The 13,909-nt window shown below is 30.3% G+C and overlaps 1 protein-coding gene across 8 annotated transcripts in view; it reads right to left on the bottom strand.

Annotated features, from left to right (window-relative positions):
* The window catches only part of LOC134683114 (myelin regulatory factor-like), a 93,654-nt gene that overhangs the window by 22,337 nt on the left and 57,408 nt on the right, over positions 1-13,909 (bottom strand). For 6 of the 8 annotated variants that reach the window (XM_063542200.1, XM_063542201.1, XM_063542203.1 and 3 more), the window contains 2 exons: positions 2,573-2,795; positions 645-692 (listed from right to left, as the gene is read on the bottom strand). In XM_063542200.1, the coding sequence (XP_063398270.1) occupies positions 645-692; positions 2,573-2,795 (271 nt within the window). Of the gene's footprint in view, positions 1-644; positions 693-2,572; positions 2,796-5,640; positions 5,687-13,909 lie in introns of those variants that run through there. The other 2 variants (XM_063542208.1, XM_063542206.1) reach the window with 2 other exon arrangements.

Below are 13,909 nucleotides of genomic sequence, written 5' to 3'. Positions count from 1 at the left end.
AAGATGCATCAAAAATCATGATATGCTCTTTGCTAGTAGTTTTTCCAAGTATCAATTGTTTGAAAAAAGTCTCTAGAACTGAAAGTGTGTTTTTGGACAGATCTTCTTCACTTATAGACAATATCAAATGTTGAAAAATCAAAAATAGAACCATTGTTTATTTTTGGCACTTATAAAACAAGCTGTATAAATAAAAATGTTTTGAGTTAAATATTTACCTGTGGAAATTTTTCCATACATTATTATTGAGCACATATGGTGTTATTTCCCTTTTTCTTAAAAAAAAATCCTATTACATTGAATTATTTTATTTCATGTGTATATAAATTAACATTGTGTTTCTATATACATGTACAAGTATTAAAATTGTTTCGTACCATGCAATGGGTTGTCCAAACGGATCTTTTGAGGTGAAAATTACAGGGAAATTTTACATGATCTTTTCATGTATGTGGGTTAACCAAGGCAATACATCTTGAATATACAATAAACTGCAGTTAAAAAATGCATCATTGTTTAAAATTACCATTGTTTTATTTCTTGTATCATCAACTAGATGAGTTTTCCATAGTAAATGTGGAAGTTCAAACTTTTTAAATTGTGCAGTTTGAAACTTCTTGCCTATATTTTTAGAATGTTCTTACCTATAAGAAGAAGAGATCATCTGTGAATCTGCTGGTTCATGTCTGAATCTACAACGAAATGTTATTACTTTAGAGTTTATGAATTGGTTCTTAGTGATTAAAATTAGCTATAGGTTCCTGAGAAGATTGTCTTTGATTGGTTTATTCAATGGTTATTTTATTCATTTAATGTTTTTACTTGAAGAACTTAAACATGCTTTTACAGTGAGATAAGTTACCATTATTATCCTGACTGAAATTTAATTCTCTATTTAATGAATATTAATCATTTGCAGTTTCTGGTGTAAAATCAATTTTGTATATCTTCTTAATAAATAGGAATATGTGTAAATGCAATGATGTGTGAGATTGGTGTATTTCCTTAATGGTGATATATATTTCAGGCATTGTAGGATCATATCATACTCTTATCTTTCTCCTTACCTTTCAAGTGGGGAGATCATTTGTGGGTTCATGCAACACTATTATTAAAGGTGTATTACCTATGAGGAGAGATCATTGGAGAGTTGATGCCACACTTCTCTTAATGGTTTTAATGGTGAGATCATTTGAGTTTAATCTTTCTTACCTGTGAGGAGGTGAGATCATTCGAGTTTGATCTTTTTTACCTGTGAGGAGGTGAGATCATTCAAGTTTGATCTTTTTTACCTGTGAGGAGGTGAGATCATTTGAGTTTGATCTTTCTTACATGTGAGGAGGTGAGATCATTCGAGTTTGATCTTTCTTACCTGTGAGGAGGTGAGATCATTCAAGTTTGATCTATTGTACCTGTGAGGAGGTGAGATCATTTGAGTTTGGTCTTTCCTACCTGTGAGGAGGTGAGATCATTCGAGTTTGATCTTTCTTACCTGTGAGGAGGTGAGATCATTTGAGTTTGATCTTTCTTACCTGTGAAGAGGTGAGATCATTCGAATTTGATCTTTCGTACCTGTGAGGAGGTGAGATCAATTGAGTTTGATCTTTCTTACCTGTGAGGAGGTGAGATCATTCGAATTTGATCTTTCGTACCTGTGAGGAGGTGAGATCAATTGAGTTTGATCTTTCTTACCTGTGAGGAGGTGAGATCATTTGAGTTTGATCTTTCTTACCTGTGAGGAGGTGAGATCATTCAAGTTTGATCTTTCTTACCTGTGAGGAGGTGAGATCATTTGTGTGTGATCTTTTTTACCTGTGAGTAGGTGAGATCATTTGTGTGTGATCTTTCTTACCTGTGAGGAGGTGAGATCATTTGAGTTTGATCTATCTTACCTGTGAGGAGGTGAGATCAATTGAGTTTGATCTTTCTTACCTGTGAGGAGGTGAGATCATTCGAATTTGATCTATCTTACCTGTGAGGAGGTGAGATCATTTGAGTTTGATCTTTCTTACCTGTGAGGAGGTGAGATCATTCGAGTTTGATCTTACTGACCTGTGAGGAGGTGAGATCATTCGAGTTTGATCTTTCTTACCTGTGAGGAGGTGAGATCATTTGAGTTTGATCTTTCTTACCTGTGAGGAGGTGAGATCATTCGAGTTTGATCTTTCTTACCTGTGAGGAGGTGAGATCATTCGAGTTTGATCTTACTGACCTGTGAGGAGGTGAGATCATTTGAGTTTGATCTTTCTTACCTGTGAGGAGGTGATGTCATTTGAGTGTGATCTTTCTTACCTGTGAGGAGGTGAGATCATTTGAGTTTGATCTTTCTTACCTGTGAGGAGGTGAGATCATTTGAGTTTGATCTTTCTTACCTGTGAGGAGGTGAGATCAATTGAGTTTGATCTTTCTTACCTGTGAGGAGGTGAGATCATTCGAATTTGATCTTTCGTACCTGTGAGGAGGTGAGATCAATTGAGTTTGATCTTTCTTACCTGTGAGGAGGTGAGATCATTTGAGTTTGATCTTTCTCACCTTTGAGGAGGTGAGATCATTTGAGTTTGATCTTTCTTACCTGTGAGGAGGTGAGATCATTTGAGGGTTCATGCCTGGAGCAGAGAGAGGTAAAGGTGTGGATGATGAAGGATCAGGGTGAGATACTGGAGCAGGTGGCATGTGGTTTAATACAGGTGGCTCATTATACCCTGATGGAATAGGCTTGGTGTGAATTCCTGGAGGCCTGTGGTGGCTCGGTGGATACATGTGATGCATCGTGGGGTTCACACCGTATTTGTTTTCTGAAAAAGATAATTAATAACATGTTAGTGAGTGTACATCTCACTAATTATGATAAATTGTAAAAGATATATCATTTTAAGTTTATAAATTAATAGAAAGTCTTTTTTATCTGAAGCCTTGATTGAAATTTCCGTTAAGATATTTGACAAAAGTCACCTGTTCTTACCTCAGCTGTTTAATATGTTAATACTTTATTTCAATCCTAATAAATTGATGAAAATAACCAAAAAAAACTAAATTTCAAAGTTGATATGTTAAATAATAACAATGCATCTAAACATAACTTAGCTTGCAAAATTTCATTTTGTTACCTGAAAAAAAGTATGATTTTAAGTCTTTTGATTTATGTTCTATATGTATTGTTAAAGTCTAACTGATTATGTGTGGGAGGGTCTAATGTTTTAAGATTGTTTGACTCTTAAAGTCTAACTGATTATGTGTGGAGGGTCTAATGTTTTAAGATTGTTTGACTCTTAAAGTCTAACTGATTATGTGTGGAGGGTCTAATGTTTTAAATTGTTTGACTCTTAAAGTCTAACTGATTATGTGTGGGAGGGTCTAATGTTTTAAGATTGTTTGACTCTTAAAGTCTAACTGATTATGAGGGGAGGGTCTAATGTTTTAAGATTGTTTGACTAAGTTTTAGGAAGGCTGAATATGTTGGGCAAAAGGACAAAAATTGGTTCATATTTTACTCTAAAATCTCCTGCTGCAGTAACAGGACAAAATTTGATACATTTTGATAGTCAATTCTAGACCACTCAATTCAAAATGTACATTTTGATTGTAATCAAGTCAATTTCAAATTCTTTTTTTTCTCTAATCAAATACGATGTATTCATTTAAAGAATTCTCATTTGTATCTTTATATTCATCATAAATCAAAGCAAATACACAAAATTCCACTAGGATTCTATTTTATTCTATATCAAACAAATAATTTTACAAACAGACACATTACCTACCAAACTCATATAACTATAGTGACACAAAAGTTGCCAAAAAATATTGACACCTTAACAACTTAAACATGAAATAAGTTGTTTTAGAAAGAAAACAAATAGAAAAACAAAAAAGTAAAATACTACATATCCTATAAAAAAAACCTGTGGGTGTGAACAAGTAGTTTGTGTTTTATCTGCCCTATAATAAAACATTTAAAAACTAACAATACTGTAAACCAACTTATTTTCACGGATACCTGACTTCACAATTGGCCATTTTTAACCCACTTCACAGCTATTTAATTTCATGATTTTCAAATTACTGATGGGCAGTTAGATCTTAGTTTTAAATTTTTGCAACTAGTTAAATTTGCATTATTTTTCTACTTGAGAAAGAGGCAAAATAAATCAATTGCTATCAAAATTAGTTGGTTTACACTTCATATCTTCTTAATTTAGAAAAAAAAGTAGTCTTTAATCAAAATTATTAAACTGGAAAATACTATTACATGTAGTAACAACTTTTCATTTTAAAGTTCAGGTTCAAGTTTAACACTTACATTTTTTATTTTAGAAGGTACAAAAATGAACAAAAATTGTTCATTGTGAAAAACCTAGTTGGAAATGTTTTAACATAAAATTCAACGAATGAGGTATAAAATTGAAATTAACCAGCTCAGCTTGAAAAAAAATTGAATTTTAAATTTGATATCTATGGGTATACCTTTACCCTATTACCTATCATACACATACAGCATTACAAAAAGGACAAGCAGTTGGCGATAGTTCCAGTTAATTCAAATTTTTCTTACCATGAAATTTTTTCATCTCAATCCAATCATTGATTTTTTGGTTACAGTTGCACATTTGAATTTCTCAGATTATCTTTAAATTTTTCAAGAATTCAATATTTTCATTCTGGTTGGACATGACAAATTGAAAGGAATCTAAAAGAATTCTTTAATTTAAGCCTCAGGTGTGACAAGTATTATGATATGAGTATTTTTATTGCATATTTGCCACCCAGATCTTGTTAACTTTCCATTTTCGACAAAATTTACATTTGATTCTTCTTTAAGCTGATGATCTTGTCCCATAGATTAACAACAATTGTCAAAAAAACTGACACTGATTACTAAATTAAGCATTTTGTGTACCGAAATCCGATCTATATTTAAACTACCAAAAATCACATGTTGTATTTAACAAAGTTTAATAAAAACAGTAAAATGGTTCATTGTCCTCCTTGATATTGACAAAACGATCAGACTATATTGACGAGGTATAGAATCGTGTGTGAGGTCGAGACATTGGTTTAATTAACGATTGGTACGACATGGTACTACATTTACACGCCTTAACAAATGGAAAATTAAAAGAAATGGCTAAAGTAAATCAAGACATCCAATATTGACCTCCTTATCAATTTTCGTTACCAGTCTTTAGTAGCAATTATTACATAAAGATGTAGGACTTTAGCAGCAATTATTACATAAAGATGTAGGAAACATTGGCAGCAATTATTACATAAAGCTGAAGTTGGCATTTTATTCAATCTATATCTTCACTACAATTAGAAGTAAAATTAAGAGAAAATAAATACTTTTTTCGAAGTCTTGTCTGAGACTATTCAACTACCTGGGACTACTTGGGACTATCAATCCCGATTCAAGGTATTGAAATAATAACACACTTTACACTTTTGTTATTATAGTACGACATTAAAATACAGATTAAAAGGTACTAGATGTATCACAAAAATATGGAATTTTGATCTCAATATAATTAGTTCATCATATCTTTTTTTAAATTTTATTACATTAATTTCAATGTTATCATACAAACACAAATAAAAATTATGAATGAAAATTTCCATCAAAACAAGAAATAAATAACCCACCTTTAAGATAGAGAACCATCGTAAAAGTCATATTAGCGAGGTCATTAGGTTGTAGAGAAGACCCATCATTTACATTTGTTCATAAGAATTACACTGACATGTCGACTGGTACAGGTATATACAATGAGCCAAGTAGGAAATCGCCAGACATATAATTTATGATGACATTTCCGTAAAAAGAAATTGCTGTTCCTTTTTTATACATGATGTAATTAAGAAATTTCCCATTGTTTATATTTTGAAAAAAAGAATTGGAGGTGACGGAGACAAATGCAATCAGAACAGTGTCAAATATGGAAGACTATTATTTTACTTTTATCAAAAGATTTTGTTACGTTTTTATAATTTTTTTTTATTTACATGAATATTTTGAATTAACCATGTGATTCATTTATTTTCAACAAAAAATATTCATTTTGATGAAAATTTAATTTTTGTAGATACTTGATTATGTTGTTTTGACAATATTTGCAGATCGGTTGAAAGGAAATTATCAATCAACCTGTAGGTAATCATCTTTTTTTAACACTTAAATTGATGTGAATAAAATGAATATTCAACAACAACTGAAAAATTCGGTAAATTGAGTACCCCATGCGTCTTTTAAAATTATTAACCTGGAAATTAATACAAAATCAACATTTAAGATGAAAAAAAAAGTTTGGCCTTCAACTTTCTGAAATATGTTTAAAACATGTTAAATTTATACAAGACCAAGAAATACATTTATATTTTGTATCCCTTCGGCAAATGTTAAGACACATAAACAATCTTTTTTTTAACTGTTTTCACATTTTATCAAAATCATTTTGAATTCTTAACATGCTTGATTAATCCTATATGTACATAAAAAAAAATATAACACAAATCACGCTTGATTAACCCTATACATACATAAAAAATTTAATACAAACATTTTTTTATTGATTGAAATAAATATTGTTGCTATTGTGTCTTTGAAACTTTTTGTATTTTTTAAACTGGGAGTATAAATAAACAATTATCTTATTTCACTATACACACAAAAAATAACAAACAATTTACCCGTAATATTTAACAACCAATTAACTCAAATCAAATAATGTGTCATACCCTATGGAAAACGGAATATAAGAATAAAGATATAAATAAAATATAATAATCTAAATCCACCTGGCTGATTCACCTTCAATTAAATTTTCAACAAAAATCTTGAAAACAGACATAAAAGATTATTGTAACTATTTTGAAAAATACTTCAAAAGTGTCAAAATTTCTGTGTTCAATTTCAAAAGAAAAACCTGAATAAGATTTATTGTATTTTTAAACTGAAGTGAATGTAATCACGATAAGTGTTACTTAAAAAAAAATCTAAAAAGTTCTTGACCTATAAATGATTTTATATGTTTTATATTCCATTTAAGTTTTTTTTTAAATTTCATTTATCAATTAATTCAAAAACATACTGTAAATTATTTTAAAACTAATCTTCTTAAAAAGCAAAGCTTTTAATTTAAGTGAATTCCATAAAGATAACAATTATTGCTGTGCATTAACTTATGGTATTTATATTAATATATCTTAATTTTTATTTTTGATTTATATATATATGTAAAAAAAAATTAGAATGTTTTAAATATTTTAAGCCTGCATCATATATACCCATGTAATCTGATACGAATGCCCTTTGTGTTTCTTTACTCCTAGTTCAACAAGAAATTTCTTAACTAGCTGCCAAAAAAAATACGGGACAACGATATCTTTCATTGTTAAAAATACTTGAAATCCATTTTAAGCAGTAGTATATAAAATAAATTAAAGCATTTATGCATTTTTAAATACAATATTGCTTTTAATTAACTGCATAAATTTCTTTCTTCCTAGTTTACCCTTTTTAAACCTACATCATTTTCACAAATAAATATATCATTACTCATATGTAATACCCTACAGAGCTTCTGTTATATAGTTATATGTATACCCGACTTAAATAAATCTATTATGCTTGATGCTTTATGCTTTTGATATAAACACATGTTAAATTCATCCTGAAAAGAAGACCCTTGCTAAGGGGGAAATTATTTTGTGTATACAAAGGTATACCTTTTTGTATACAAAAGGTAGATAAAAACTTGCGTTTTCTTCAGTGTTACAAGTCAATTAAAGTTACTGAAAGGACAAATTATAGAAGGGGAGATTATCTATGACATAAGTACATTAAATATCTTATTGTGTATAATATTCAAAATCTATAAATTCAAATTAAACTTTAAAAAAATTATTTAACCTGAAAATTACTCCAGAAAAATTAATACTGAGCATATAAAACTAAATAACTTATGAGTGTCAAGAAAACAAACTTTATGGCTATATCAATTGAAATTGACTAATTAAAGGTTATATTTCGCATTAAATGATAAAAAACCAAAAATAAATCAATTAATAAAGTTTGTTACATTAATAAGTACTACCTATTTTCAAGTCTACCGGTATATATCTAGGCAACTTAAATGTGTATGGCTATAATATCATTTTAAATTGACTTATCAAAGAAGATATATTTCCTATAAAATGATAAAAACAAGAATTAATCAATTAAAAAAGATTATTTCAATTATAAGTAATACTTTTTTTCAAATCTATATATCTATGCAACTTAAAATATGTGTAATTATCGTGAAAAATTGCATTAAGTATCATACCTGGGTTTTCATACATCTCCATTGTAATGTGTATTGATACATCAACAATTACTGCCGCGACATGTTATAGAAGTTACTTAAATATTTATACTAATCAGTTACGAGCAGTTGATTTTCCAGACTAAATAAAAACTTTTCAATTCCACGGACATTTGATAATTTGCAGAAGCAGAGAAATGTAAACTCTTAATCTTGAAAAGCTTCTGCTGAAAATAATTAATTTTAATGCATTTTTAACATGAGACATTTCAGTTTGTTTACACACAGATTGTTTCTATTTACTGCTTAGCAAATGGACTGTGTCCTGTTTTTCAATTTCAAAAAACACTTAAGGATCATAAAAATTAATAATAACGTAAAATTAAAAAGGTCTATTCCGACAGAAGATACATTAGAACAATTGATAAAATCTGCTATAACCTGAACAGACACATCTGCAGAGCAGAAGATAGAAGCCATTGTTTCCTTCAAACAGTCTGTCCTAAGAAATTGATTGAAAAAAATACCTCTAGTTTGACAGACTTTGAGCAAGAGACCAATTACAACTTGATTACAAGGTAAAACTATGAAGCAGAGCCAAAAGAAAGTGGTACTTACCCCAATTCAAGCGCCTGTGTAATAATGCCTTGAATTTTGTCATTTAAATGTCTTTTTGCATTAACAGGTGTGATTAATGTTGACAAAAAATCAACCGAAAATTAAATCCTTTAAAATTTCACAATAAATGGCCATCCATGCATTTTAACCATCTCATAAAAAATTGTAATAAGTGTCATAATAAAATTGATTCACATTACTTAATCTTCGCCAAAAATCGGCTAAATTGAATTTATATCATCGAAATCTACATCCGCTATTATCTGCTCATAGCCTGCAACCCCATCTTCCTTAGCTAATATTATAGTGATCGGAAAATATTTTATATCCAAATTTATCATTTGTGAAAGTTTACACTCAAGAAAGCCTTGATGAATTCATTATAAAATGACATATATTGAAAAGGAGAACGTTTAATTACAACTCAATTTGTCTCCAACAGACAGACTAAATAGATGAAAGTTACAAGAAAGCTAAGAGTTCTTTATACGGGAAATGTCTCTTGGAAGTTATAAACTACTTTTATGTACCATTCAGTAAGACTTAGACCTACGATCGTACCTGGCTGTTCCTGGGTGCAATGCCCCGAGGTTAACTAGATTTAATCGTTTTTTCAGATATGTAAAGTGTTTCTTACACGTTTTAAAAGACAAACAAAAGTAAATCTTTACTCTAGTGACAAGTTTGTTAAAAAGTTAAATATATTCAATAATTCATCACATGCTTGCAAAAATCTAAATATACATCTGCAATACCATAAACTTTGGGCTGATAATATTAAACGATTGTCCCTGTACCAGAAATGTCCTTTTACTACCTGTTACTATTGAAGGTTTTATAATGCCTTAATTAACAGTTTATTTACACTTGTAGGAGGCAGTAAGGTTGTATGAAGTACGGATATCACTCCGACATCCAGGACAAATATAATCTTTATTTTTCTAGAAGTTGTCGACATCCCCAAATACATCCAAAATGGTACAAATATTCTAACTTTCCTTCATGAGTCGTCACTTAATTCTTGTAATTTGACTAAAACACATGTAACACTAAAAGGAATCTATTTAATTCAGATGGGAAGTTTATACGTTTTTTAGGTAAGAAAAAAATCAATGTGTAAGAATCTTCTTTTGAATTACATTTAATCTGATCCATTTTCTATCCATACATTTTATTCATTATGTTTTAAAAGAAATATAAGGCGTTGTCCCGTAAATAGAAAATTAAACACAAACGAATATTCTTAGTACAAATGTATAACAACAAAAAAACATTCTTAAGTCAATCAAAATTAATTAAATCATAATTTATAGCTGTCAAGTGCTTTCATATGACAAGGTATATTCAGTCAAGTTTATAATCTTAATAATTCTATGTTTGTGTGAACTTATAAAACATATTATTTCAGTATAGGATCTATATACTATTAGGTAATGAGAACATATTAGCTGATCAGTCTGCAGCGTTTTTTGATTGATTGGTGATTGATTTACGCCACATCAGTACAAAAAGGCTATATGGCGACAAATTAAAATTTCTTAACTCCACATCACAAAAGTTTTAATAATTATCATGATTATTATCCTATGTTTTATAACTTTTAAACTGACTTTTAATTAAAAAAAATCTTCAAACTTTCTCTGTTATATCTCTTTATTGAGACAATCCAGAAGTTATCAAACTCCTTAAAAAAAATTACTATAGATTAACATGATCAGACATGGCCACAATTGAAGTGGTGACCCTACGATAGGAGTACTATATATATAGATTATATCTTTATTTTTTGTGTGTGTTTTTTTTAACTTAATAAACAAAAGTCTTTCTGGCTATATACCAATATTCAGTATGAAGTCATTAGCGTTTAAATTATGACATTTTCAAAGATCTAGATACCTAACTTGTTTTGCAATGAACACATCTGCCATGAAAATCTTTGTCATTTTTGCTAATTCTATTTTTACTTTTGGCAATACTACATTTTAATATTGTTGAGTTATAATCTTGATCTATAAAAGTTCCAAATTATTATTTTACAACAGGACAACTGCATAAAAGTTTTTATAATTCATCGAATATTTCTATCATGTCTTAAATCTAAATAACAAAATTTTGACAAAGAAATTAGAAGGCTTCATCTATAAATAAAACATCTTAACTCTGATTTTTTCAAGTCTTTCGGAATTTCACTGCATCTCACCACTTTAAAGTTATCTTCAAAACAATACTGTTAGTACCTTGACGTGGAATTCTTCAGCTAACAGTACCAACCTAAATCAATTATGTCTCGGCTATAACAAAATCTTTATTGCAAAGATATCATGTCTTAAACAGAATATTTATTAATTTTCATTTTTAAGATAGAATGTTGTTAATTGATTTCAATCATGATGCTCAAAGGTCAAGCTAGAAAATATTCCAAAAATAATTGAAATCCTTGACCATGACTGACTATAAGCAGAATAATTGACCACTTACAAGGTAGTAAAGCCAAACAAAGTGACTTAAAGACTTAAAACCGGACATCCACATGTCCTGATAAAATGTACAGCTGATCTATATCTATTTCTCAACCATCTGTCTAATTTTAAAATTTCTTTTTGCCTTTAGCACTAAAATTCCTCTACTGGCAAACTTTTGATATTTTCATCTAATTGTGTTCAATGACTGCTGAGTATTTCAAAGTACATTTTTTACAGATTGAAACTTTTTTATCATACATTTTTCATTTTTTATTTTCTCCACATAGTGAAGCAAACAGTTTATCGTAGCTCTAAATTTTCTTTTGACAAAATTTTTGGGAGAAATGGACCTCACCTTATTAAGTTTATACAAGTTGTTTAATACCAATTTGTCAGCCCTAATGATAGTTTTTCAAATTTTCAAACATTTATCCCAATTATGGAAAGTAAAAGAATAATATTGATCTAAGTGAAAGGAAGGCTATCAAATCAAAAGAATATAGACAAATTTCTTTCCCTATTGTTAATATCCCTAACCTTAGTAGTGATAATTATTTGGTTCCTTTTTAAGAAGTGTACACATTTCAGCTGTTTCCAGGTGGACATTGTTTGCAGTGACATCACAGATTTCAAAGAACATAAACAATTTCTAACAGCAATATTTTCACACCCATTTTTTTAAGGAAAAATTATTTATAAACTGTCATTCACTCAATACAGAAGCTTCTTCCAGATATTTACAAATATCTGACACTTAAATGAATAAAAACAACAGATCAAGTTGGTTGGATTCAAAAGTTTTTTAATCAATAATACCAGCCCTCCCCCTCCCCAAGAACACATATTAAGAATTGCTACTTTAGAACAAGCCCTTTGACTTGTGCTCTTTAGTAGCATTATCTCCAAACTGCTGCAGGTAACTGTTTAATTCCAATTCTGACAGATCAAATGCTATCCTATCAATCATAGATCAGTATAGGTCTATAGATACATCAGAGTTTCTGCACTGTGTATTCATGTTAATATTTTATGAAATAACTCATGGTGAATGTGATGGATAAAGTTGATTAGATTCATATCAGGTCAATTGTACAAATTACAAAATTTCATTCTTGAATATTGATTGTTGTAAAGTCTGAAGCTAGGTGTTCAACACCCAAGCAGTACTTATCAGTGGCGGATCCAGGGGGGGGGGGGGGGTCCTGGGTTTGAACCCCCCCTTTTTTTTGGCCGATCAATGCATTTGAATGGGGACATATAGTTGGAACCCCCCCTTTGTCCTGGGTTGGGACCCCCCCCCCCCCCCCCCCAATTTTAAAATGGCTAGATCCGCCACTGCTTATGGGGTGCAAACTGGGAACAATCTTTGACTGCCTCAGGAAATATATGGATAGTAACTTTGGATGGATTCGAACATTTGGAGAAACCATTTGACCAAACGAGTCTATTCTTTACAAATTATGCTAGGATAGATATAGGAAGATGTGGTATGAGTTTGTTTGGTGCTAGAAGTATGGCACTCTCTACTTGAGGGATACTAACAGGGAACTATTTTAACTGCAACAGGAAAAGTATGGAGAGTCACATACTTTGGTAGGATTTGAGCATGTAAAGATCATGTGGATTTGACAGTATGAGTCTGTTCTTTACAAATGATGCTAGGAGTGTTTTCATGTGACAATATATGACACTCTCTGAACAACCATGGAATTTCTAAAAGGGGGAGGGGGATTGTTTATTGAAAAATTATTCATTTACAATATCAATTAATTAAATTAGTAGATGAAATAATCCCTGATATACCTATCACATCTAGGTTCTCAAGTATTCCAATGTTACTCTGTTTCTGACGAATACAATATTTTGACTGATGGCTTTGTCATGTTTCAAAGTTATTATCTTAGCCAATGAAAACTTTGGTTTTGAAATATTATTTCAGTTCTTATATTAAAGAGTCAATATTCATATATTATTAAGGTGATGGTGATCCCTGGGAACAGATTTCAGTGGGTTAGATTCAACTGACTTATCGATACAACTTGTGTAATAAATATGTACATAGTCTGTAACAATAGACTGGCTTGCTACAGAGTATGAAGTTTCAGAACATTATTTTCTGGATTTTCCTATTGTTTGAATCTTGTGGATTGAATATCAAAGAATATCACATTTTAGCTCTGTACCATGTAGTAACAGGTATTACGATCTAGTAATAGGCAGGTATGGGTTTAGACTTTACCCATTGACTTGGATTTTATATGTAACAGGTCAGTGTTACAAAGTATGGACCAAAGCAAGTTGTCATGGGGTCCTTTGAGCTATTTCTAGCTGGAAAACTGTTTCTAATTACACCCCCCCCTTTTTAAAAAAAAACCCCTAAAAATTAGAACCCAACAATTAAAAAATGCCAAAAACATTTTTACTTTTGTAATGTAAGTCAGCTTAGAGCACTTTGTGGGGTTGAAATTGCATGAAATGAAAACCAAAACCCTTTTATCACAGGCTTCAGTATTATTTCCTGGTCTCATC

This window comes from Mytilus trossulus, chromosome 9, assembly GCF_036588685.1.
Source record: "Mytilus trossulus isolate FHL-02 chromosome 9, PNRI_Mtr1.1.1.hap1, whole genome shotgun sequence".
NCBI classification, from domain to species: Eukaryota; Metazoa; Mollusca; class Bivalvia; order Mytilida; family Mytilidae; genus Mytilus; species Mytilus trossulus.
The sequence above is the reverse complement of the archived record's forward strand: the minus strand, read 5'-3'. Positions and strand labels throughout refer to the sequence as shown.